The sequence below is a fragment of the Arachis hypogaea genome, chromosome 7 (genome assembly GCF_003086295.3).
Source record: "Arachis hypogaea cultivar Tifrunner chromosome 7, arahy.Tifrunner.gnm2.J5K5, whole genome shotgun sequence".
Lineage (NCBI taxonomy): Eukaryota > Viridiplantae > Streptophyta > Magnoliopsida > Fabales > Fabaceae > Arachis > Arachis hypogaea.
In genome coordinates this window covers 79,355,403-79,383,240 of record NC_092042.1, presented here as the reverse complement: position 1 = coordinate 79,383,240, position 27,838 = coordinate 79,355,403, and the positions used below count along the sequence as shown (strand labels likewise).

Sequence of the window (27,838 nt, the reverse complement as noted above, 5' to 3'; positions counted from 1 at the left end):
ATAATGTTCCATTCATTACAATTATTTCACCATAATAACATGTTCGGTTCATTTATATTCTACACAATTCAAAATTTTTCTCTTCATCTTCTACTGCTTTTTCACCAGGGAAAAAAGGAGGAAAAGACAAAAAAGACAGCAACAACAACAAAAAAAGAATGGCGATAAGAAGAAAATACGTGAAGAAGAAGAAATGCGAAAAAAAGGAAGAGAATGAGGAGGAGGATGAGGAGGAATGCAAAGAAGAAGGCGAAGAAAAAGATGCTCCGTGTTAAACGAGCGTGAGAAGAAGAAGAAGAAGAAGAAGAAGAAGAAGAAGAAGAAGAAGAAGAAGAAGAAGAAGCGTGAGGAAAGAAGAAAAAACGGGAAAAGTGCGTGACCTAAAATTACTTGGATGAGCTTGGATGCCAAAATTACTTGATGTGGAGAATATCTCATAATTAATTATATTTATCATCATAAGGTATCAAATCAAATATTGACTCAACAATCTCCCCTTTAATAATAAATATGATTAAACTTTTAAACTAAAGAGTGAGTAGAGCGACTTTCCTGAATTTTAGCAAGTTTCTCTTCTTTATGAACATCCTCCAACTAAGAGTGAGATCATCATAGAACTGTTGTATCTGAGTCTGTACTAAAATTGCATACATATAACAACATAAAACTAGACAAAGGATGGTGCATATGATAGCAAGATATTAGAACAAAACTAAATTTTTCTTTTGTATATGTTCACGTATTAAGTGATATTTCACTTCAATATATTTAGTATATGAGTGCAAAATTGGATTTTTAAAAATGTTAATGGCACTCATATTATCGTACATAAGAAAAATATTTTTAGTCTTAATTTTATAATCAATTAGTTGAATTTTCAAGTATAGAACCTGAAAACAACAGAGGGACGCTACTATATACTCTGCCTAGACCGTTGAAAGGACAATTATAGCTTACTTCTTGTTACACCATATATTGAGGGATTTACCTATGAAGCAGCAAATTTCACTTGTGCTTCTCCTATTCATTCTACACCGGCAAAATCAACATCACTAAAAGTAATAGAATTAAAAAAATCAGTTTTAAGATACCATAAACCATAATTCGTTGTCCTATAAATGTCGTATCGGATGTTTTTTTTTAACTGTAACAAGTGTGATTCCTTTGATTGTGACTGAAATCTTGAACAGAAATCCATATTTTAAATAATGCCAGGTTTTGATGAGGTTAAGTACATCAAAGACTCAATCATTCTTCTATACCGTGTCTCATCCACATTTTTGTCATTGTTGTCCTTCTTCATCTTTATGTTTGGAGAATTAAACCTCAAAGTGATCTATGAAGTTGCACTCGAGCTTTAAAGTTGTCCTTGAAATTAATAGTTACTCAATTTTATCCTTGAACTTGTACTCCGAGACTAATACTAGTCCCTAAGACGTTTTTCGTTCATCGAAACACATCAAATTGTTTAACAATAAGTATGTTACTAAATGATATTCCTTAATTATTTCAGACCAAATAAAAAAAATAGTATCATCAACAAAGTGGGCATATGCACGCATATAATCACTTTTCCACCGTGTCTTAAGGAAATGAAGGAAGAATATACAATTAATCAAATACTAAAAAATCAATAAAATACTGTCAAATAAAAAAGGGACTAAGTCAAGCTAAAGGCTTTATAGTTTAAGAAAGTAGAGGAAGTCAATAGCCTAAGCGTATAATGTGTATAATGGAGGTTTAGAAAGTATCAGAGATATGACCATTAGTGTTACATTGTTCTATCAGATTACGCTTTTGGAATGAGTGATTTCATGACATAGTATTAGAGTTCTAGATCCAAAAGGTTAAAAATTCGATCCTTGGTGAATCCCAAAATCAGCTTAACCTTTTTGGATTAGTAGTTTTATGACATAAGATGTTTATTATACATGGGTATCCAAATGATTATTCTGGATAATATGGGTGATATTCATTTTATTCATAGACCAAAGATTTAGTCAATTATACATATTATACGCTTAGGTCATTGGCTCCTTAACAGTACTCTTATAGTTTATACCCTTCTTCATTTTCATTCAAGAGCTAAGTTTTGGTCTTTCATATTATATGAATTCTTCATTCATGGAGTAACTTCTCCTTTTGCGTTGTAACTTTGAAAAAGAACATTGAATGTAATTCATGAACCACATAATAAAAGATGACAGCAGAAAATATTTCTAACTAAAATTTAATTGTAGATCTAGGATCATGAATCAGCAAACTATTAACGACAATTAATAACACAAACTTAGAAAACACATTGAAGAAGAAGAAAAAAAAAACATACAAAAATGAAAAACTTAGCTCAAACAGCATACATAATTAGTCATAAATATTGTAAATTGATAAGAAAATAAGAATGAAATGTTAGAAATCGATAACATTGATAATGTTACTAAATTTCAATTGCATGTCTATTAACAGTATCATGAGCCAAATGCAATAAATAAAAGATTTGGATTAAATATGATTTTAATCTTTATAGTTTTGATTGAAAATTAAAAGTGTTCCTAATTTTTTTATTTTTTTGTTTGCCTTCATAATTATTTTGTTTGTTGAATTTTGTCTAAAATAGCCTCTACGATTTTGAATGCCAACTCATTCTTAAGTGGGGGTGGTTTGAAAATACTAGTTTATATTAATTACCACTAGACTAATTCAATTTGGTTGGGGTATTTTTTTGTTTTTCACACTATTCTCCAACCCAAACGATTAATGACTAAGCGGAACCAACTTGTTTAAACGGACGAGTGAGGTAACTACTAGATCAATTCAATTTGGACTAATCCATCACGGATTTGAGCTCTATTTAAGGGTCTGCTGCTGCCGAATGAGTTGTTGCATGCATAATGCGTAGTTCGAATCCCGACACTTAAGCGAAGAGTGAGCTGACCACTTGACCAATTCAAGTTGGTTTTCTAAAAAAGATGTTATTAGTATGCAATTTATTATTGGGCTTCTTCTTATGACCATGTAAAAAATGTATATAACCTGATGGAAAACAAAAAAGCCCAAAGTTTTTTTGAATTCTTTCTGCCCTAAAATTCGTATTTTCAACTTTCGTTCTTACCATTACTTCTACTTAGTTCACACTTCACACAGTTTAGAGACCCAACACTGCTTTTACTACTCTTTTTGCAATTTCTGGGGATCAACATGAACCAAATTAAGCCGCAGGTAAAAGCTCTCTTCCTTTTTCCTTTTCTAATTTCAAAACCAGATTTTTCATTTCCTCAAGTTCTTTGTTTCGTTTGTGTAAATGAATTTGGTTTGCTGTGTTTTTTGATCATTTTAAGGACAATGCTGCTGCTGCAGCAAAAGCCATTACTCCATTTCAATCTGATGAGCATGAGTCTCCTGCTACTGAGGTTAATCTTCTCTTTTTTGTATCCGTTTAGACAAAAAGAAAATCACAAATCAGAAGCTAAACCTAATAATGTAAATTGGGTCCAAAATAATGTTTTGCCATTTTAATGTTGGCTCTGTTCTATGGTGCTCTATTTTCAAATTATATAAATGCTGAATAGAAAGCTTGACCTAAAGTTTCATTTTTCAATGTGTGTGTTTTTGTCTTTTTGGTTTTGCTGTCATTGTTATTTATTATGATGTATGAGGATTAATGTGTTTTAAGCTGTTTTTGTGTCACAGGTTATTTTTATGTAAACATAAGATGTTTTCCTTTTCTAATTCTCAGATCTGTTTATAGGCTAGTAGATAGATAATTAAGTGCATGTGTCCTTTTGATTGATCTTCTGTAAAATCGTTTCTACTTTCCTCAAGTTATAAATTGATGATGCTGTGGATTGATACTCTTCTTTGGAGAGATCACATAAATGGCATGGTAGTTATGACCATATGCTATGTTTTTTGCTAGAATCGCAGCAATAATTAAGCTAAATACAGCAAACTTTGCTTGCCATGGATATTAACCTCCTTAGTTAATTGATCAAAATACAAACTAAAATGCAGATTAAAATTTTGAAAGAGGGAATTGGTACTCCTTTTGTGACTAGGCTTTGTACTTTCTTTGATTTTTACTAATTTTATATGTTAACAACTCCCTTGCATGTTTGCATCCTGATTTACTAATGAAACTTAAATGCAGGTTTCTCATGAATCTCCGGTTTCTGGTGCTGGATGGGTTTGCAAAATCCCCTCAGAAGACTCAGGATGGCGTTCATTCAACACCAAATCATCTTCTCAGACTCATTTGCTTTCAGCAGAAGAAAAATCAACCATAGCAGCACTAGATTTGCAGCTCAAGGCAGTGAAAGCTTGCAAAGCATTTTTAGTTGGCAATACTAATTCGGACTCTGATGAAGATGACATCATCGATGATGAGGATGAAGATGATGATGAGGATGAGTCGATAGATGGTGATGACAATGACGACGAGGGTGATGAATCTGCAGAGTACAAGTTTTTTGAAAAGGTGTTTAAAGAAGATGGTGAATTAAGAAGATATTACGAGAACAACCACAAAGAAGGGCACTTTTATTGTTTGGTTTGTGGGGCTGTATGGAAGAAAGTATGGAAGAGGTTTAAGGATTGCAATCAACTACTTCAACATTCAACTACTGTATTAAGGACAAAAAGGATGCGAGCTCACAGGGCTTATGCTCAGGTTGTCTGTAAAGTTATTGGTTGGGACATTGATCAGTTGCCTGTAAATTCCAGGAAGATTTTGGTGAGTAATCTTGATTGATGCATACATCACACGTCTTTATGTTTTTCTGATACATATACCTGTCTTGATGCTAACCGAGAGAATCAAGCTGGAGATTTTATCTAAATTTGAATTGCAAAGCTCAAACTCATAAAATCGTAAAACTTGATTTGTAGTCTACGAGTTAACTTGAGAATTTAATAACCTTGATGCTAATTAACTGAGTTATTCTTTTATCAGGTTGAATCCAAAAAGTCTGGAGGGGATGGCATGGATGATTCAAATGTAGGTGTCCATATGCTAGATACTTGTATATCCTATGTTAATTTGGTTTAAGATTATGGTTACTTAAAATATATGCTGAGTTGTTGACTATGTTGTTTTCACAGGGTGAAACTGGTAATGGTAATGCTGATGAACGTGTTGACGATTTGGTTCATGTTCAGTGAAGTGCAGGAAAAGCGAATAGCAGTTATGATATAGTTTAGACTTTAGATGAAGGCCCTTAATCTTTTATCCCCAACACTAGTAGAGAGGCTGATGATTCTGACTTGAAAGATGTTTATATACTTCTATCTCGTGACCCTTAATTTTGTAAATCCTTCTATTGTGGAGTTTGATCTCTTGGGATAGTGCCTCACTTTGAAGCAGTTTTTATTATCACATTTATGTGTTGTGTTGCTTCCAAAGTTTTCAGCTTCATATATGGCAGTTTAAAGTGATGTATCCAAGAAAAATGGCCAAGAGGAATGCCTTCAAAAAATAGGCAAAGCTTAAATATCATTTAGATTGATAAAATTTTTACTTTTTAAAAGAAATTTATAAATTTTTAAAAAGTAGTTTTTTAAAAATTGTAGTATCTATTTTTGACAAAATAAATTAAAAATGGCTTTTAATAAGCACAAACAAACATAGTTATCAAAACCGAACTGGATCGGCCGGTTTGACCAAAAAACTGATGAACCAGTGATCTGGTTGGTTCAGTTAGTTAATTGAACCGGATATGCATTTGAATTGGTTAACAGTGGTCAAATCCATTGAAAATTGGCCGGTTCGCACCTCAGGTAGCACTAGACCCACCGCGGGTCCACGGTGTACCCAAAAATATTAACAAGGGGTTCGAACTGGGGAACGCAGAACCTTCTCCTAACCACTATGCCAGACTTGTTTCTTACTAATATGGGCGGAGCTACATTGTAAGAAAAGGGGAAGGGGGGGGGGGGGGTAAGAAAAGGGGAAGGGGGGGGGGGCAATGCCCCATAATTTTAATTTTTTATATTTAAATTATATGTAAATTTTAATTTATCTCTTCCTTAAAATTTTATTTTAGTCTTATTTTATTATATTAATATTTTTGGCCTTCCTCTAATATTTTAGCTATCTCCATCCCTGTTCATATGTATGACAAAATATATATATATAACAAAACATGAATGATTTTTTTATTTTTTTATCCTTTTAAGCATAGAATCACATGAATACCAAACAAGTAACAACACATAGTATATAAATATATTGATATTGATTGTGTTATTTTTTATTTTTTTTTGTTCATTTAAATTGAAAAAATATTTTTTATTAGTGACTAATTTATTATCTTTTTTTACAGTATAAATTTTATCTAAGAATTGATATTTAATTATTATTAATATATTTTTAAAAATATGCATTTAAATTTTAATTTTATAATTTTATAATTTTATTTAATTATGACCGGGTCAATCAGGTAAATCAGTGACTCACCGGTTGAACCAGTGATCCAGTCGTATGACCAGGTCAATTACCGGTTCGGTTCTGATAACTATGCAAACAAGTGTGCTTGATAAAATAATTTTTAAAATTTAAAATATTATGATAAGACATTAATGTAATAATTAAATTTGGATATTAATTAACGTGTAAAGTTATATTAGATTTTTTAATTTTAATAAGCGCAAACCAACTTTAAAAAATTACAAGTATAAGCACATTAATTTTTTAATTTACCAAATACAAAATGAAGTGTTTATGCTTTTGAAAAGTACACATTTTCGAAAAGATTTACCAAACTAAGTCAGGTTTGCATAAGCTCCAAATAAAAATGGCCAACAACTATTATCATCCGATGTTATGTATTAGTTGTTCATGAAGAATATAGAGGTGATGATGGTTAACGTTACGATGGTTATGATAGTTTTTAATTTTGATAATATCTAAAAAGTGTTGTTAAAATTAAAATATTTTTTTTTATTTTTTCTTTAATCAAAAGTATTTTCAAATAGTAAAAAAAGAAAATATCATCCTAATTTTAATAAAATTTTTTAAATATTCTCAAAGTTGTACAGCTACCATAACCACCATAATGGTAGTTATTATAGCATGCATGAATGAAATGTTTATATTTTAGATGATTGATTCATAAGCCAAATTTAGATAATTTTGTTCGCTAGTCTTCTGTTATTAGGAATTTGAATACTCAAAACCCATCCATCATCCATTGATGAATGATGATAAGTATGTGTTTTATTAATTTATTTTTATTTTATTTTATCAAGTATGTATTAGTCCAAAATCGAATCTTCATGTAAAAGTTTACATGATTTAGTCATGTCTTGACTTTCCCCATCCATTAAGAAAATAGTCCTATGAATAAGTGAAAATCAATACATAACATGATCAAGTGAAATTTTCACATAAAATGATCTATTTCTATCTTGTCTCATTGTCTTGAGAAAAAAAAAAAAAACAAGTAGAAACATTTCTCTTTTAAAACTTCAAATTTTATTGGAATCAATCAAAGAATAACAGCGTTTAAAGCTTCAGTCCTCTCCAACCATAATAGCCAACACATGGAGACAGTGTTCATTTCAAGAATCCATGAATAAACACGGGACTTACACAAATCCTTCATGCAACAAAATGGGGTTTGTATTAATGTTCTTTTTCTAGCAAAGCAAAATGTTTTGAGCTTGCAATGCCAACTAATCAAACAATCAAATAGTCTTCTTCCCAATTCTGTGATTCACCATCAACATTAATTATATTGATTTCATCTTTGAGCAAAAAGAAACTGAAAGCAGCATTGTTAATTGAACACAATTTTCATTTTCATCAGAATATGGGAGCAATTGGAACATACAGATATTTAATTCTCATTCTAAGTTAAGATCACCAAAAGCTCTTAATAGCCCTTGTTTCCACGAATCCGAGCTCTCATATCAACCTGATAACAATGAAATGAAGTTAGATGTTTAATTTTAATATCACCCTCAAGCATGCAAATATTAACGAATAATGGAGGATGATACTATACAAATATAAACTTATTCATTATTTTCTTCACCAACTATGTACATTTTACTATTTTACATATCATTTACAAAGGGAGAACGATTCTTGAACGCGCTCTTTTTCGTACATGGAACCAATTCATACTCCCTTCTACCATTGTATGTCGTGTGAGACCCGTTAATTTGGGTCCGACGATGATGGAATGGCGCGAGTCAACTTGGCCTATGTGGGAAATGTACATACAACACAACTTCTTGCAAATGCAAATATAGAAAAGTGCACCAGAATTCAAATACAAACCTAAATATGCTGTTAGTGACTTATTGCCAACCAACACATACAAGTAGATACCATGAAGATCTTAACTAATTAGTTTCTAGAAAGATTGCAGTTTAAGGCTGAAGGGATGCCACATCATATAGACTAAGTATATATACACTTAATTATCAAAACATTTCAACATTGGTTGCAAGTGATCGATATTTTCTTAATTTAGATTATATAATAATGAATAAAGACAACTGGTATTTTAGAGCATTTCAACGAATTTACTTGGCAACATAAATGACAATTGCCAAAACTGTCCTCATGTACTTTTTTTCATCTTTCACTGGTATTGAGATCGATCCTATTGTTAGAAATCTGACTAATCCAGCTCAAAAATAGTGCCGTCTTTTCCACTACTGGTTTTGAAAGTTGAAGCAAAATGGATTAAACACACCCTCCCTTGTTTGTTGGATTGTAGCATGCATTCTCATTAATCATCAAGACTAAATTCCCCTTACCCACCATGCTTTTTAACCGTATATCGGTTATCAAAATCTTGGTACATTCCTTTTGAGATACAATAGTTTGAAAATAAGCAACCAAATAATTCGGTTGAACTCCAATAAGATGATAAGTTGATGTTAGTGTTAAGTTAGCAACAAAAACAACTACACATATAATGAAATACTGAACCTTCATTCAATGCAAGCACAAAACAAAGAATTATATTGTATATGCATTTGAAAATCACATAAAAATGAACCAAGATCAATTCAAAAGACACAAAGAAGAAACCAAGAATAACAAGTACCTGGCCTCTCTTGCAATTGAAATAGGTTTCCCTCAATCCCACACATTCACTTGGTATTGATGGAGTCTTCTCTCCAACACACTCCCTATAAGGTCTCTTCTCAACCTATTCTCCAACACAAACATTGCATAAATGATGAATAAATATATAGAATTTTTGAATTACAACAAAAAAAAAAAAATCATTCAAAAGAACCTTAACACAATCAGATTCACTGAGGCACTTGACCAGCTCCGTGGCCAACCCTTTGCAAGACTTAGACATATTCTTCACACCCTTTTTCTATTTCACCTCTCCTACCTTCAAAAACCCCAAAACCACATCAATTAACATAGACACACTAAAAAATAAATAAAAATTGAATTTTAGTTGCGAACATGAACAAAAAGTTTTCACCTTGAACCACTTAAGGGAACTGACTTTCCTTCATCTAATAATCTTCATTCAAAAATTAAGGGTTCCAGAAAAAAACCAAGCAGGTATTTTTATGGGGTTTAAGCTAAAAAAAGGACCTTTTGGTCATTTCACAAAAAATTCAACCCGGGCCCAAATGGGTTGGACCGGCCCAAGAATGAAAATGTCTCCTTTTTCTGAGCCGGGAAAGAAGGGTCTCTCACGCTCACGCATACATCACACTTTCACAAACCCTTTCAAGTTTCTTCAGAGAAGAAGAATCATCAAGAGAAGATAATGTCGGGTGTGGGGCCCATATCGCAGGATTGGGAGCCAGTGGTGATAAGGAAGAAGGCACCAAACGCTGCGGCCAAGAAGGATGAGAAAGCTGTCAATGCTGCTCGCCGCGCCGGAGCTGAGATTGAAACCGTCAAGAAATGTATATTTGTTTTGCGGGTTTTTGTTTTTATTTTTTTGAAAAAAAAAAGTTTATGTTTTTGTGATGTTTTCCCTTCTAGGTCGTGATATGCTTTTTTGGTTTTAATGGGTTTAGGTTAGAATCATGATGAGGAAATATTTGAAAGTTTGGAATAAAATCGATGGTCTGCTTTATCTTTTGTGTATTTGTTTTCTGTGATGACTTATTTAGCGCATAGGGGATTAGGGTTTTTGTTGATGATTTATGGAATGGATCATTTGGGATGACTAAAAGTGCTTTTTTTTTTATCTGATGTTGGTAGGTACTTGTTTATTTGGTTGCATATTGGCCAACGAAAAAAAAAGAAGTAAATATGTTCTAGAATGAAAACTTGTTTGTGAATCTATATTGTTACTGTTGTTTGAAGGAAGAAGAAAAACGAGTAATTTCATTCCTCTAATCTGAATTCAAGTGTCATGGTCTATTTGCGCTATGCTTGTTGTTTGATTAGGAATTGATCAAATCATGAGAGTATTAATGCATAGCTCCCTCAACTGATAATTGGTCTACATATGTTTAAAAATATAGAAACATTTTTGTGTTGATACTTGATAATGACATTCAATTTAACTTGTTATTTCGTGTTCTCCGCAGCAAATGCTGGAACAAATAGAGCTGCCTCTAGTAGCACTTCTTTGAACACCAGGAAGCTTGATGAAGAAACCGAGAATCTTCACCGTAAGTACATGTTATTTGTCTATTCTATGCTTCCTTTGCTTAACCTACATTGTAATAGAAATCCTGATCAGCTTTAAGAAGTAGCAACTTGATGGATTTATTCTTTCTCTGCATTTGGCATTTGTATCAAGGGTGGTTGTATTCTTGTAGAGAGAGAAAGTGCTTGGCTTTGTTTATATTGGCTAATCACATCACTTTCCCATTTGACTTTAGTTTTAATCATTTGATGGAGTCTACATGGTTTTGAAACTAATATGCATTTGCATGTTACTATCAAATATGTTTTGCCTTAGCATTTTAATTTGGCTTATTTTTCATATATTGTTTGGCTCGTGTTTTAAGTACTTCTATTTTTCCATTACTATATCAGATACCTTAGTGGATGGCTATTGTTACTGTGTTACCTCTCCTTTTTTGTGACTTGCACATATGACTTAATTGTTCAGCCTCTATAGCAGAATACTTTGAATAACAGACCACTAGTGAGAGCAAAAATGGCAAGGAATGCGGTGACTTATATATCGTTGTTGATGAAAGAGTATTCAGTGTTAGAAGATGATGCTCCTGAAATTGTCTTTCTTTTGTAGCATTTCAATCTTGGCGTTAACAATTTGGATCATATAGTGTTGGTCTTTTGAGATTGAGTGTGAAAGCCGAACATATGTTCTTGGTCTTTTTGGTATTCCCAATAATAAACTTGAAATGAATTCAAAACCCTTTGAGGCTAAAGGACAAATTTTGCTTTTGCAACTATTTTATTTAATGTTTGAGTCTAAATCTGCCCAGGTGCCCTATCATTTAGGCCTATATATGCAATGATATTCATTGCATTGTTACTGTTTCAACTTTCAAGAGATTCCTGAAAAATTAGCACAACTTCCACACAGTCACTGCCAAGTGGAGAAAATGTATGATGTGATTTAATTGGTTACTTTCTGAAATTGATTTCAGTTTAAAAAATTATGTTGCAACAACTACAATGTTATATAAATAAATTGCAAGAATAGGCATTATAAATTGGCAAAATAGATGTTGATTTTATAGTAGTATATCCTCCAGCTTCTCCCTTCCCTGTAATGTACTTTTTCTTTCTACTATAATTGATTGATGCGAATGAAATTATATTTAACATACTATCAAAATGAACATTGTGATGTCGTTCACACATTATATTGGGCAGAGCTTTGTGTAAAACTTATGGTTTCTTAATGTTGATAGTTCTTGTTTATAAATTTTAATTACATCCATACTACTTTAGTTGAAGAAACTTTAAGAGCATCTCAGGTACCACAGGTGCTGTATGATTTGTAGAGATTCAACTTGTTTCATTGTTCCATGTCCTCAGCTTCTGATTCCGAGCATTTTTCAGCAAAATTTCTTTTGTAGTTAGTACCATTTTTATTAGAAATTGAACGTGGAATTCTTCTCATGGTATTTCTGACTGTACTCACAGACGACCGTGTACCATCAGAACTAAAGAAAGCCATCATGCAGGCCCGACTGGACAAAAAACTTACTCAGGCTCAGCTCGCTCAGGTCTCTCTCTCTCTCTCTCTCTCTCTCTCTCTCTCTCTCTCATTTAAAACTCAATTATCTCCAAAAATAGGTATTATCTTTGGTTAGAAAGCTAAGATGTTGATCACTTTTGCTTTCTCTGTCAGATGATCAATGAGAAGCCACAGATTATACAGGAATATGAATCTGGCAAAGCCATACCAAATCAACAAATCATAGGGAAACTGGAGAGAGCTCTTGGTGCAAAGCTTCGTGGAAAGAAATGAATCATATGCTTTTAATTATGTGTTTGTGTGTCTTTCTGCTGATGGAGCAACAAAAATCTTTATGATGTCATGATATGAATACTTGTTGTAAGGAATCTAATCAGAATTTAACCTATGAATGTCATGTGATCCATGGTTTTGTGGTCTGAGTCATAATATGGAACTATGAAATTCTATGTCCCAATGCCAAAGCTGGAGTGTTGTTTGTTCATATCCCCCTTTTTTTCTCATTTTTGTAAGTGGAAGATGCAATTATTAACCCTATGAAATTTGGCTTGTGCATTTTACATCCCATTAATGTTCACAATGGACAATTGGACACTTTGAAAGAAAAGAAAGAGTAAATACCCTTTCCGGTCCTGTCCATTTTGAAAATTGATTATACGCCCCCTAATCTTTCTAAATTACCATATCGGCCTCTATTCATATACTCCGTGATACCAATTAGCCCTTGAGTTGGTTTTTCCGTTTAAAGTCGACGGAAAACGCTAAGGTGTAACGTGCAGCCCGTGACGTGGCGTTGGATTATCAAACGTGGAATGCTCTGTGGGCATGTGGACAAATAAGCCTCTACACACTTAGCAAAGTGACGGGCATGTGGACAAATAAGCCTCTACACACTTAGCAAAGTGACGTCATTTTTCTTGGCATCATTTTGCTCGTTTGGGGTGAAATCCCATTCTCCCCCTTGTGCACACCTCAATTACCATACATCACCCTCGTTCTCTTCTCAAAATTACAAAAAAACCCTAAGAGAACGAAACATTTCCCTCCAAGCAAGTTGACAGAGACTTCCAACAGGGAGGTGTTGATAGTGCTGCAGACGGAGGAACTGACGATGCTATTATCTGATCTTGAAGCTTCGTTAGCTTGTGTTGCTCCATTTTTTTTTACTGAATTTGGTTTTTGTTAATGATGATTTGGATTAGTAATCACCCCATGCATGTTCTAAAATGTTAAAATGAGGCGTGATGGAAGTAGTTAATTAATTTCTAATTATTGCACATTGTTGTTCTAATAGATGTCATATGAAATAGTCCATGTTTTTCATCATGGGGTTGGTTTGAACAGGATGAAGATGGTGCATTGTACTATCGCGACGGAAGTGTGGAGACATTTCCTCCATTAAACGTAGATTATGTTAATTTCAAGGATTTGGAGAAAATGTTCAAGGGTTTAGGGTATACAAGTTACAAACAGATGTATTGGTATGATGGTAGTGCCCTTGATTTAGAGTCTGCGTTGCATGTTCTTAAAGGAGATAAGGAAATCAATGAAATGTGTGATAAAAAGATGGAGAATGTGGAGTCGGATTTGCTGGTTATTTACTTTAAGCATGATGTTAGTCAACCAGTATATGGGCCTGATGTTGTTGAGGTAGATTCACCTTCTTCCGATGACGGTTATGAGACAACTGAAGACGAACCCTACAAACCCCCTCCACCTGAATTCGAATCTGATAGTAGTAGTAGTGATGAGGAAGTTAATGTACAGAGGAAGAGTGTGAGAAAGAAGCAGCCTAGTGTGAGGATGAAAGAGGCAATGGATGCTGGACAAAAGGGTACTAGGAAGAAGAGTTGTGTTAGACAACAGACACCTAAAAAGAAGAAGAATGTGCCACCTGGTAGTTTTGCTGATAAGGACATGTCTCCTAGGACTAAGAAGAAGAAGGCAAAAAGGTATGTTGGAAGAAAAAGAAAACATTTTGTATCCCAACAAGAAGCAGGCAATGAGCCAAACAGTGGGCCTAGTGGAGATCAAGGTAATGGGCCAGGTGATGTTGACCCAAATGATGAGGCAAGGGATAAGCCCAATTCAGATCCAGTGGTTGAGGAATTGGACTCAGACCTAGATAAGCCATATGAATACGAGTCTGCGGCATTTAACTCCCCAATTTCTGACTCAGATGAGGAGCATAAGGCAAGATATCTTGACTTCAATGAGGATACAGAGTATGGTGAGGTTCAGTTTCAGGTTGGACAACACTTTGAGACCATGGCAATGTTCAAGCAAGCACTTAAGGACTACTTTGTATATGAGGAAAAAGAGCTTATGTATTTGAAGAATGAGCCAAAGAGGATTAGAGCAAGGTGTGCTGAGGAGGGTTGTCCATGGCTGGTGTTTTGCTCTCATAATAGTCAGAGTCTAAGTTTTTAAATCAAGACATTCATTGGAGAGCACAACTGTGGTAGGAATTTGAGTAGTAACATGGCTGATAGAGCTTGGGTGACAAGTAAATTGGTAAAAAGGTTAGTAACTCAACCTCTAATGACTCCGAAAGAGACACTAGAGCACATGAAACAGGACTATAATGTCCATATAAACTATAGGATGATATATAGAGCCTTGAAAGCTGCTAGAGAGCAAGCAATTGGAAAGGAGTAAGAACAATATGAAAAGCTACATGACTACTTAAATAAAATTCACAAAAGTAATCCTGGATCCACTGGTATGATTGATGTAATTCCTCAACCGGAGGGTCGTCCACTGTTCAATAGGTTGTACATTTCATTGGATGCTTGCAAGAAAGGCTTCAAGGCAGGCTGTCGCCCTCTGATCGGATTGGATGGATGCTTCTTAAAAGGGTACTTCGGTGGTCATCTTTTGTCAGCTGTGGGGCAGGATGCCAATAATAGTTTCTTTGTAATAGCATTTGCTGTAGTTGAAACTGAGAACACTGAATCCTGGAAATGGTTTCTTTCAATTCTGCACGATGATCTTGGTCCTGTGGCTGCCAATGGGTGAAACTTCATATCCAACCAGTAGAAAGTTACATTACTTCATTCTTTGTGTTTCTTTTTGTTATATGGTTTGTGTTCTGTGCTTACTTGTTAATTCAACTGTTGGCTGAATTGTTATTGCAGGGGTTGGCTAAGGCATTGCATGAGGTAATGCCACAAGCCCATCATAGGAATTGTGTCTTACATATATTAAAAAACTTCATCAAGCACTTTAAGGACAAGCACACAAAAGGGCTAGTTTGGAAGGATGCTAAGAGCACAACAATGAGAGAATTCAAAGGCTTAATGGAATTTGTGAAGAAGGTGAACAAGAATTCTTGGGAATATCTATGGAAGTTTGATCCTGGTGCATGGACGAAGGCTTACTTTAGCCATGGCCCGAAGTGTGACAATATCATCAATAACATGTGCGAAGTTTGGAATGCCAAGATCGTAGAGTATAGAGAGAAACCGATTTTAACTATGTGCGAGGAGCTTCGAAGTTACATTATGTTAAAGATGGCAGAGCACAAGCACAGAATAAGCAAATGAAAGGGCATATTGGCTCCAGTTCAAGAACTAAGGCTGGATGAGTACATCATTCCTGAGAGCAACAAGTGGACAGCAGAATGGGCTAGGGATGAAGCAAGGGTATTGTTTGAAGTCCAGAGGTACCAGACCAGAGTGGCTGTTTATTTTATAAAGACAAACATGTGCTAGCAACATTTGGCAACTAACAGGTTTAATCATCAACTGATTTCTTGGCAATAATACTTATGTTATTTAAGTAAATATTGATTGAGTAGAAGTCGCATTTATGTATCTATCCTACCAAGGTTGCCATGCAAGCATGCAGTGGCTGCGTCCAGAGGCACCAATCATTAGGAGATTCCCTGGGAGACCAACCAAAAAAAGGGCTATTGATGTGGTGGCTGGGTTTAGGCCACCAAGACTTCAGAAATGACATAATTGTCGTTATAGTTATGGATATTTTGGTGTCAAGTTTTTTGGTTGTCAAATTATAAGAAGCAATACACTTAACACTACTGGAACATATTTTTTGTTTTGTTAATTCAGACATGTGCTGATGATTTTGGCTCAATATGTAATAGCCTTTGTGCTTAGTAGTATGAATATAAACATTATGCTTTTAGCTTATACAACATTATGCAGAGTTATCATGGGTTCAATCTTTACATTATTACAAAAAAAAATTCACATTCAATTCAGAATCTAAAATTACAGAGCAAATTAACCCAACTCTTAACCTTGTCCATGCATCACTTACAGCAACACAATATACCCTAAAACACTACAAACACAATTGCTGTTAACAGAATTAACATTGCCAGCATAACAAATACACCATGAGTATTACTACATTTTTTATTTTCCTTCATATTCATCCTTAATCTTGAATTCCAGTTGCTCCAATCTATTCTCCAGCATCATCATTCTTCCTTGAATATCATTGTCATCTTCATGCCCAAAACGTTTAGCAATCAGTTCGTCCAGCCAAACAAAAAAGTTGCAGTGACGTGTTCCATCTGCAATTGCCATTATAGTGAATACAAATTGTTAAACAACATAGGAAGTTGATTACATAAACTGAAGATGGATGCACACTTACGCCATAGTAGGAACAACCCAGGAAGATTCTGTCTGGGTTCTTGGCTGTCCCAGACTGTTGCATGACTACATAGGTGCCACACTTGCATTTAGGGTGCTGAAACTTGGCCTTCTTACCCTCACTTGCATTGCTACTTGAACCCACCATATTCTTCCTCCAGACACGGCGTGTGTTAGAGGTTGAAGATTGCTCTGGATCGCTCATGCTTCAGGCACTAGTGTTAGGATTCAGAAATGGGGAGACTGAGATTTCACCCTAAACGAGCCAAAGGCCTTCTTTTTAAAACGACGTCGCTTTGCTGAGTGTGCATGAGTTTATTTGTCCACATGCCCACAGAGCATTTCACGTTTGATGATCCAACACCACGTCACGGGCTGCACGTTACACCTCAGCGTTTTTCCGTCGACTTTGCACGGAGAAACCAACTCAAGGGCTAATTGGTATCACGGAGTATATGGATAGGGGCCGATATGGTAATTTATAAAGATTAGGGGGCGTGTAGTTAATTTTCAAAATGGATAGGGGACGGAAAGGGTATTTACTCGAAAAGAAAAGGTTCTTGTGCTAATTTTTATTCTAAAATACTCTCTAAATATATAAGGGTACCTTTGGAAGAAAACTCAATAGAAGACAATTTTTAAGGTGATTACTCACATTAATATGTTTTCATATGAAAGTAATATAAAATCATTAGATGATTTAAATTTTAGGAGACACGGAAAATTTGAATACTATTATCCTCTTTAATTAAGGCAATTTACTCGAAAAAAAAAGGTTCTTGTACTAATTTTTATTCTAAAATACTCTCTAAATATATAAGGGTATCTTTGGAAGAAAACTCAATAAAAGACAATTTTTAAGGTGATTACTCACATTAATATGTTTTCATATGAAAGTAATATAAAATCGTTAGATGATTTAAATTTTAGGAGACACGGAAAATTTGAATACTATTATCCTCTTTAAATTAAGGCAATTTACTTAAATAAATAAAGTGGAGATCAATTTTATCCAATTACACATATTTTAATACGAATACATAAATGCATTTTTTTATAATTCTATAAAAACCAGTAGCGGATTAGATTAGAACGTAAACCGCTCGGTTTATGTGTGTTGGGGTATAAAACATTGTTTGGACATAAACCGCTACTGTTAGTAGCGGTTTACATTGAGTGTGTTGTCAATGTCCAAATGTCCAATTCTAAGAGTGTCTAGTATGTCAAGAGCTTTCCAATTTGAAATGGACGTTGTTAACACCCAAAATGAAGGGCGTTATTCCAAATAGAAGCGTGAACATTTGATTCATAAAAGAAATTTGGGCGTTACCACAATGAAGCGCCCATTTCAAATTGAAAGCTCTTGATATACTAGACACTTTTGGAGTTGAAAACTTTAGGCATTGGTAATACACTCAACGTAAAATCGCTACTACCTTCAGTCATGTACGTTCAACATCCAATATGTTTATGCTCAAACAACGTTCTACAGAAACCACTACAACAATTTCTGTTAAACTCCTAACACACGTAAACTACGGCTACCAACAACGGTTTACATTCTAACCTAATCCGCTATTACTAATAGTGATTTCTATAGAATTATGAAAAAATGTATTTATATCTTTGTATTCAGAAATGTGTAATTGAGTAAAATTGATCTCCACTTTATTTATTTAAGTAAATTGCCCCCTTAAATATGTGGTTAGGTTATTAGAAATTTTGTTTATTTTTATAATGAAACAGGTCAAATCAAACAGAAAGCAATGGCCAAAAGTGGCAAAACAATTCTTCTCCAGCCAGTAGGAAAATATTACTACTTTGAGCGATGGGTTTGGTGTACCAGCAAAGCCATTCCACTTGGTATTGGAAAAGAAAGGTCTTTCATTTATTGGCATGTCAAGTTGCTTAACCTAAGCAGTAAGCCTATTGGACTTTTCTGTTTGACCCAAAAGTTAACACCGGCTTTATTGGGTAGTAATAGTAGGTCTCCTGCTTAGCATATTGGTGTTCACATTAACATTTGACCATTTCTTTTTTTTTTTGTTGGAGTGGGGGCCTAGGGTGTCTAATTTTTAATAAGTTTGATACTGGGAAGTTTCAGAACTCATTCAAGGTCACCCAACCCAATTCAAGGTTTTTAATTATTATTTTAGTTGAGTTACTTGAGTATAATTAATGACTAACAATCTAACATGGCAGAATGAGTAGATGACAATGTAAAAAAAGTACCAACATAATGTAAGAGTAATTTAAATAGTAGGTGTGTCCATACCAACTTTATTCGATTTCTCAATAACTATATTCCAAAGCAAAAATATATAGACCTGAAAAAAAAAAGAACATTCTTGGTAAGGGAGCCACTTAAATAAAGATGTTAAAAACGTCTTTTTCTAAAGATGTTTTTTAAAAATTAAAATTTAACACATATAATCAGTTAAATTATATTATTTTTATTAAAATTAGAGTGGACAAATCAGTTTAGCACAAAAATTAATAAATTAAATTTTGAATTGGTGTAAATTAATATTTTTTATAAAAAATTACTATAATATTCCTATTATAAAACACAACTAAAATATCTCTATTATATATATATATATATATATTAATTTTAAAAACTTTAAATTCTAACCTTATAACAATAGAGAAAAAGGGCTAGAATTTAGAATTTTCAAAATTAATATATATAATAAGAGTATTTTAATCATTTTATATAATAGGGGTATTGTAGTAATTTTTTATAAAAAATAATATTAATTTAGACATATTCAAAATTTGATTCACTATTCATTTATCAAATTAATTTTTCTGACCTAATTTTGATAAAAATAACATAATTTAAATTATTATATGTGTTAAATTTTAATTATTAAAAAATATCTTTAAAAAAAGACGTTTTCTGCATCTTTATGGAAGCATCCCCCTCTTGGTAATAGTAGCAATTATGTACGTAAGCAGATAAAATTATTCTAAAAAGAAAAAGACAAAATTCAAATTAATATGGTTAATACTGGAAATGGATTCTCCCAGTTTTTTTAACACTTAAGAAAATGAAGTGTGATCTCTTACCATTAACTTTATAAGTGAAACTAAAATTAAATATGAGAAAAAAAGTAATGAAAGATGAGAGATCACAATTTACACCATCCAATTTTTTCTTCATTAAAGAGGATCTACCCTCGGTTAATACTACACTTATTTTTTTACTTTCATTTTAATAGTTACAAGAATACAAGTGCTCAAAAGCACATACAACCTCTAAGCAATATGAGAAAAGTCCTTAACCAGAAAACAAATTAAAATGATCAAAACACGAAAAAATATTACATCTATTGCACATATATAGACGCAGAGTTCCATAAAAAATGGTATGTGCTCATTAAAATGTAATCATAAAACTAATTGCTATATATTTGTTTATAAATCTATCTGTTATTTAATTTATTTTTAATATATATTTTATATAAATTATTAATTTGATAATTGATTTTTCATAGACACGTTCCATCGCACCCCCCTTTTCTTTTTCCTTACACAAACCAACCTGAATCCCCTACCTATGTTCCATGCATATTAGTATTTGTTTCTTATTCATTTCTCTTTTTCCTTTATTACATTTTTTGCGTATAACTTTTTCAATTCCTCTTTCTGTGATCTACTATGGAAAAAAGAAATTAATACTTCCTATGTTGTGAGTGACATTTAAAATTTTTAAAGATACAAATGGGAAGTATATTTATTTTTTTGTTAAACTATTTACCAGTTTTATATTTATACTAAAATTGTATTGTATTATATTATATTTTATAGTTTTATTCGTATCGCATTGTATCAGAAGCTCAAATAAAAATATGTGATGCATAAGTGCCTAAAATTCAAGGTCACCAAAGGGTATAATTGTCAATACAATCAAATCATTGAACAAGGTAGTAGTTTAGAATTTGACTCCGGAAGATTATCATCCATTAGGATAAGCTTAGTTTTGAGAATATAATAAGATAAAATATTAAAAATATAGCACAAAAAAATAGATATTTAAAAATTAATATTTTTAAATTTTGTTTAGTATTAAATTTAACGTAAAATAAAATAAATAATAAAAAGTTTAATTTATTTTTTAGATAAAATTTATAATAAAAAATATAATTATAAAAATTTGATAATAATAATAATAAAAAATAATAATATAAATTACATCTTTATCTAATATTTTTGTATCTTTTTAAAATATAATATTTTTGTGAACACAATTTTATGTCACATTCATGTCTCTATATCCTAACTTTGTAAATAAACACAGCCAAACAGGTGCCATTCCCCTCTGTTCCTATCTCTGAGAGATATTTTGCTAAATATCTTACAAAAAGGTAAAACCACCTTATGAATTTTGAAAATGGTGGGACCTTAACACCTTTCAATATCTTTACCCTTAAGAAATGGAGTTGCAATTGGTCCCAGTTAAGGCAAGGCAAGGATGCTACCATAAAAGAAGAGAATAATAATAATAGCACTAATAGTAATCTATTAAGAGCATGGACTACTCAGTATTCGTTCATGCTTGATCATATTTATATCATCATAGCTAACCCCTTATCCATTGACAAGCATCTGATGCAGCTTTTCTGCTTCAGCTTCAATGTCAAGGGCCAACCATATGAGCTGTCACTGTCAAATACTAACTTCAAATCGATCACAATGATAAGTATATCGATCTTTTGATTAAAATTTTCTGATAATAATACTTGAATACCGGCAGTACAATTTAGAAGAGAAGTGGGGACCAGGAAAATAATTCAGCAAAGAAAAGTATAAATTAGAAAACGCTTTTTGATCACTATACAACGTGTGTTCTATATATTATGTTCAATAGTTATCTCCTACATAAAGTTTAGAAATTGGTATCATCCCATCCCACCTTATTATGAACCTATTCTTTCTTCAAGAAGGGTACCCAAAATTTCCTATATGTTTGGTCATTTTCATATTTAGCCCCACTGCTTGCCATGATGCCATCTTTGGCTTATCACAAAATTCAGTTATACATTGCTTATTCATTCCCTCCAATTTTTAACTAAAATATCTCTCTGCTACCCCAGACAAGAGGTAAGGATATTGAATTGCAGTAATTCCCAATTCACATGATGATGTTAGAACTTCTAAGTCTAACTAAATTCAGGGACTTGTGTAAAAGAAAAATGAAACACTATAATGGAACCTGGGTTAGAAGTTAAAAACAATTACATACTGACTAATGTGAATAAAGAAATAAAGAGGATCAACTGCAGGAAGGGACCAACATGTTTTCATTATGGAAGATGTCATGTTCTATTGATAATATAACAACATTTACTTACAACAAGCTTCCTGAAATCAAATTTATGGACTCAGCCGGGGAAAAAATATTAAACAAAAATAAACTATTGACGTACAACATTCCACGGAATAAATAAGCATAATGACACATACTATATATTACTCACATGCCAGTTTAGTGCCAAAGCTAGTCAAGCAAATGGCAAATGCCTGAAAGGCAGATAAGGGCTGCCTATAATCCATGGTGAAAGTATCATCCCCCACTTTGCCAAACTGCAGGAGAACCGTGTCCTCATCTCCTTTCCCTCCTGGTTGGCTTTGGTCCACCGTAGCAACCAGCTGAAAGTTCTTCACGGATGCTACTGTCACGCGGCCATGAAAATTCAAGCACCAGCACTGCAAATGCTCGTGCCACCTTGGTGCTTTGTTCTTCAAGACTGTGCAGGTAGGAGTAGCTTGATCTTTACTGTTTGTCTTGTTGCCGTCCAATGATGTGATATCTGAAGTTTCTCCCAATGGTGTTGCGGGACACTTGAGGGAGCAAACCATCCTCCTTGGCCCTCTTGATTTCAAGAGGTTGAACTTGTAGGAGACCTGCCCCACTTCAAAGTTACCAGCAGGAACTTGAGGGCTTATCTGTTTGCTGGCAAAACGGCGACTAGACCTGCCACTCGATGGTTTTGCACCAGCATGGGGTGGTTGACTGTCGTAAATTGTGAAGTTGGTGCCAAGAAAATCCGAGCTGTTAAAGAGATTCAACAAATAAGTGGTCCATAACAACCAACCAAAAATGGACCAAGAATTCACATGTAGATTTTTATTTATTTAAATGAGAATCACAAATTCCAAAACACAAACAGATTTCGTACAATTGTTAAGAACAGCATCATCAAATTGCGTATTCAGATCTACTGCCTTTTTTTTTTACCAAGATGGGATTAAGAAGATTTAAAAAATTGGATTAAATCATTTTTATCCAGCTCAAATGTAAATAAAGGCATGCCACTCAATTTTCGGACAAATTGACAGCAAATTAAGGGTTTCTTCAACTTTTTATAACCAAGCAACTTTGGTCCCAGATCCACTTTGATAGATTTGATCTTATAAAGCCACCAAAATTAATTTGACTGTTAAGCACGTGCAAACAAAGAATGGTCTTCATTTAATTCCCTTGGGGGGAGGGGGATGAATTCAGATAGGTCACTCATATGTTCAATCATATAGTTGGAAGCAAATAAATGACGGTTCATCGGATAACCAAGTGTGTACTTCGAGGTACCATTTCATTATTGGCTTTAAAGAGCCAACAGAAGAGACTAAGAAAAATGCTACATTCCAATGACAAAACTGAGTTAAAAAACATGCCAAAGAAACTTTTAATTGGTAAGAAAGCTTTACCTTAATTTTCCAACATAAGCATTGCTTCCTTGGGATAAGTCCTCGGCATCAAGTGATATTATATATTCAGTATGGGTACCAAACCTGTATCTTCTAGCCGCCAACAAAAACTTCCCTTTGTCTGTGAATGCTGTAAAGGAGAGGGGTAGGTGAGTATATTAGAGGAGAAAAACAGGCATAAATATCCATCAGATAAGAAAAGGACAAACGAGCAATAGACTTTCAAAGAGATGAACTATCTCATAAAATACTGAGAAAAAATAAACCTCGGATTAAGCATTGCTACCATAAACTACCCTACAAAATACATTGATTTATTGCAATGCTTCATAATACTATACTTTCACTAAAGTTTTAAAAGTTCTCCACCCTTTCAACCAGTTGAAGATTCTATATGTTTAGGGAAAATATTGCTAGCACCAATCATTGGTCAAGAATTAGAATGCTAGAACTCTATTTAGAATCTCACACCATTCACACAGAATGCTCCTATAAGAGGATATCCAAATACCATAAGCTAATTGGAAGGGCAAATGCACAACATAAAGCTAATCATTGCAACTCAACCAATTGTGCCCGATTCCAGGAGAAGTTACTGTTGGTGAACTTAATTAGTTGTGCCAAAATTGAATATGCCAACATCCTCCTCACAAACTATGAGAAATGTCATATGCCATGGACCAAGGTGTTGAAATTTAGCAATGGGTGCTCTCATTCTTTAATGCAAAATAACTTATGTATATAACTTTCTAAATAACAGAACCTGTATTAAGGCAGATTTTAATAACACCTACTCTTCTATTACTTAATCTCCCTTTGATATATGTTTCTAAAGTTTCTTCTCTCACTAAATGAAAATTTGAAAGAAATAAATAAATGAACATTTCCAGTCATAGATCCTTTCACTTCCTCTGAAAAGAACCCTCCAATATTTCTCCATAAAATTTATGTTACTAGCAGAACTCAATTTTATTTCCATTCTCAAAAATTACTTTAATATGAGTAATTGGACAAGTTTTTGTAAATTGACTAAAGCAAGTCAACATTGACTGGGTCTGGCCACTCAAATGCATAGATTCTAGAAAAATAGGTTTGACATTTCTTTTTTTTCTTTTATTTTTTTTATTTAGTTTTGAGGAGAAAGGGGGGGGGGGGGCAGAGGGGGTATCTGTCTATAAATAATAAATAAATATAAATAAAAGTCAATTCACATATTGGCAAACCGCAAAGCCCTTCAGACTTTAGCAAGTTCATTCACAAAGGGATAGCATACCTAGTCATACAAGAAAGGTTGGAATAATACGCTTAAAAAATGAAATCTTGCCCAGCTCTAGTTGTTACACATACAACATAGGACTTTATAGTGACAAGAGAGGAAGAACAAAGATGCTCATTCAACTCTGGCCACAATTCATTTTCATCGATCTCTAACAGTAGGCAAAAAAGGCCTTTCATCAAGACAATACTTACTTACATGGTGTTAAGGCAAGATATAGATAAAATGTCGAGGTCTTCTTGTTTCGCTTTATCAGACACTGGTTGGGAAGTTCACGTGGACCTGGCTGCAGATCATCAAAACATAATGATAATGTCAACTCCAGGTCTCCAAAGTTCAATAGAACAAAATTCGAAGAAATTGCAACAAGAAACGAAAGCATTCATCACAACAAATGCAAACATCTAGCAAACAATTAATCTTTATCTACTAGAACTCTGATGAAAGTGAAACTACATCATCCATATACGCACACAGTGAAGCACGGCCACTATCTGAATCTGAAAGTTTTCCTCACAAAAGACATCACCATTTCCCGCTCTTGCATCTTCTATGACTATCGAACTGCAATTTCGTATGCAGTAGTGAGGGCCCATTCTGAATTTGACGCATTAATCACCCAAATACCGCCATGGCTTAATGCAGGGATACCAAAATCATGGCTGATTCCTCAGAGCAGAGTAAAAATTCACTCCCTAAACTAATAGAAGCATTCATCACGTCTTTGGATTAAGCTAATTTTAATGTTAGAAGAAAAAAGAAAAAGCTCATAATCAAAACCGCACTTTGGGCAACTTTTACCAAAAAAAAAAAAAATCCCCTAAAAATTGACCAAATCCAACACGCCATCTTCAAACATGTCCGAAACAATCAAATCCCAATTCTAGAATCACGCTCAAAAAAATATTTGCATATAATTTTTAAGAATAAAAAAGACAAATAACTAACCGAATATTTTAACTTCAAAAATTTTCAACAGAAGACCACGAAGTAAACTCAACTTTTTCGTTTTTTAAAATTTTCTTCCGCATAAACAATACATAACTCAATCCTCACGCATCAAATTAAAAAAACAAAATTTAAGCTGATTGAAAGAAAAAGCATAAAATTAATTCAAACTTGAGAGAGAAATGAATAACAATTTGAATCCGAACCTTCCTAAGACATGAAGGAAAAGTGATTTTGCCGTTATTATGAGGCTGTCCAACGATCTCACGCGTCATGTCCCTCCACCGCTTGCAGACACAGGCGCACGCCACCACGTTCTGCCGCTGCGGCCACTGCTCCTCCTCCACCTCCACCCTTCTTATAATCTCTCCCAGCAGCTCCGGCAACATCCCCGACCACGCATTCCCCTCCTCCCCTGCCTCCTCCTTCTTTTCCCCTCCCTCCACCTTAGGAGCTACCGCAGCGTTAACCTCCATGAACGATTTCGAGAATTTCCGTGAGCGGAACACCTTCCTTAGAGACATCTCCTCAGAACAACAACAACAACAACAACAACAACAATAATACAACAATTAGAAGGTGTAAGGAATAATCGAACCTAATTTGGGAATTTAGGGTTAGGGGTTTGAGAATAAAATATAAGTGTTGGTGTCATAGGAGAGAGAGAGAGTTTTACAGAGTGAAGAAGGAGGAGGAGGAGGAAGGGGGGGAGGAGGAGGAGGAGGAGAAAATGGGAATAACGGAAAGAAGGGGTGTGATAAAGTGACGGGTGGGTGAGGGTGATTGAAATGGGATGGTGGGCCCAAGAGGACGCTGAAGCGAATGACAGGCACGTGAGATTAGCGAGTACTGTGTTTTATTTTTATTTTATTTTGTGTGTTGGTTTTTAATTTTATTAAAGGGTGGAATAGTGTTCTGTGTTTGTCATGGGTGGTGCTGAATTTTGCGCTGATGATTTTTGACTTTCTCCACCCTGGATTTACTCATTTATTATTTATTATCTTCTCTATTCTTTTTATTTTTGTTCTTTTTCTTTTTAATTTTGACTGTCCATGAGTTGTTGACTTGTTGTGGCCTTCTGGGGATGTTAGCAGTAATAACTAATAAGTAATAATCCAATTATAATTACTTATTGAGAATTACTAAAGCTTTTTTTAAAAAACTAAACATCAAGTACAGGCACATGGTTAACGTCGTTTGGAAAGTTTTAAAAATAATTTTTTTATTTTTTTATTTATAAAAAATAATAATATTAATATTTAGTATAATTTTAAAATTAAATTATAGCTTTTTAAAAAATTATTTAAAAATTTATAAAAAAATTTAAAAAAAATAACTTTTTTTATAATATTATTATTTTTATCATATTTTTATAAAATAAATATTTTTAAAATAAAAAATTTAAATATAAAAAAATTTATTTATAAATTAATTTTAATATAATAATTTATTATTAAACTATTTTTTAAAAAAATTAATTAAATTATTTATCCAAACTAAACCTTAATCACTTATGTTTTACTTTTCTTCTCTTAGTTCTTTTTTCCCTTGAAAAATTAAGGTTGAAAACTTCAACTAAAAAGGTTAAGAACAGAGATAAGAGTTAATACTTTTTCTACGTATCCATTATCCAATTGCAGTCTCATATAATCATTTTTATTCTACTTCTAGAGTAAATTACATTCGTTTGTTTATTTAAACAACACCCCCTTCTCCCCAAATGCTCCAATTAATATATTAGCGTGTTTTTTGGGTTAAGTAAGAAAAGACATTTTTACATATTTTACGGAGTAAGGATTTTTTTTTATAGAGTAATTTTATTTATTAAATTTAAAAAGGTAAAAAAAATAAAAATAAAAACAGAAACTAGATATATAATATAAAAAAATTATTATATTATTCTACGGAAAAAATTATATTTTAACACCAAATATACTGATGCGTGCATTTTAGTATCAATTTGTATATGCTCTTAATTATTTTTTTAAAAAAAGTATTATATAGTTATCGTACATAAATTAAGATTTAATGATTATTTATGTTATGATTTATTAAAATATTAATATTTTATTTTATATTTTTAAATAATTATTATAATTTTTTTTATATTTAATTAGTCAAACATCAATAATCAATAATTTTAATTTTACAACAGACTATATTTT

The 27,838-nt window shown here is 33.2% G+C and overlaps 5 protein-coding genes across 6 annotated transcripts; 3 read left to right on the top strand and 2 right to left on the bottom strand.

Annotated features, from left to right (window-relative positions):
• The first annotated feature begins 3,079 nt into the window (after nt 1-3,079).
• Nucleotides 3,080-5,397, top strand: LOC112703605 (uncharacterized). Of its 2 annotated transcripts, XM_025755139.3 has the most exons (5): nt 3,080-3,219; nt 3,339-3,410; nt 4,148-4,729; nt 4,949-4,993; nt 5,098-5,397. In XM_025755139.3, exons 1-5 carry the CDS (start codon nt 3,199-3,201, stop codon nt 5,155-5,157), a joined length of 780 nt encoding a protein of 259 aa, XP_025610924.1. In that variant the 5' UTR covers nt 3,080-3,198; the 3' UTR covers nt 5,158-5,397. The 2 variants fall into 2 exon arrangements, with proteins under 2 accessions (XP_025610924.1, XP_025610925.1); XM_025755140.3 differs by lacking the exon at nt 3,339-3,410.
• Nucleotides 5,398-7,593: 2,196 nt separating this feature from the next.
• On the bottom strand, nt 7,594-9,671 carry LOC112703604 (mitochondrial protein pet191 homolog). The gene is made up of 4 exons (XM_025755138.3): nt 9,453-9,671; nt 9,252-9,356; nt 9,057-9,161; nt 7,594-7,910 (listed from the first exon to the last, which is right to left on the bottom strand). The coding sequence occupies exons 2-4, from the start codon at nt 9,318-9,320 to the stop codon at nt 7,869-7,871; spliced, it is 216 nt and encodes a 71-aa protein (XP_025610923.1). The 5' UTR covers nt 9,321-9,356; nt 9,453-9,671; the 3' UTR covers nt 7,594-7,868.
• A 29-nt stretch (nt 9,672-9,700) lies between these two features.
• On the top strand, nt 9,701-12,597 carry LOC112703603 (multiprotein-bridging factor 1b). Its single transcript, XM_025755137.2, has 4 exons — nt 9,701-9,888; nt 10,522-10,605; nt 12,059-12,141; nt 12,267-12,597. Exons 1-4 carry the CDS (start codon nt 9,747-9,749, stop codon nt 12,384-12,386), a joined length of 429 nt encoding a protein of 142 aa, XP_025610922.1. The 5' UTR covers nt 9,701-9,746; the 3' UTR covers nt 12,387-12,597.
• Nucleotides 12,598-14,837: 2,240 nt separating this feature from the next.
• Nucleotides 14,838-15,658, top strand: LOC140174421 (uncharacterized). The gene is made up of 2 exons (XM_072198875.1): nt 14,838-15,113; nt 15,251-15,658. The coding sequence occupies exons 1-2, from the start codon at nt 14,838-14,840 to the stop codon at nt 15,656-15,658; spliced, it is 684 nt and encodes a 227-aa protein (XP_072054976.1).
• A 6,360-nt stretch (nt 15,659-22,018) lies between these two features.
• LOC112703602 (tubby-like F-box protein 7) lies at nt 22,019-26,542 on the bottom strand. Its single transcript, XM_025755136.3, has 4 exons — nt 25,880-26,542; nt 24,924-25,011; nt 23,450-23,579; nt 22,019-22,793 (listed from the first exon to the last, which is right to left on the bottom strand). The coding sequence occupies exons 1-4, from the start codon at nt 26,195-26,197 to the stop codon at nt 22,211-22,213; spliced, it is 1,119 nt and encodes a 372-aa protein (XP_025610921.1). The 5' UTR covers nt 26,198-26,542; the 3' UTR covers nt 22,019-22,210.
• Between the last annotated feature and the right edge of the window lie 1,296 nt (nt 26,543-27,838).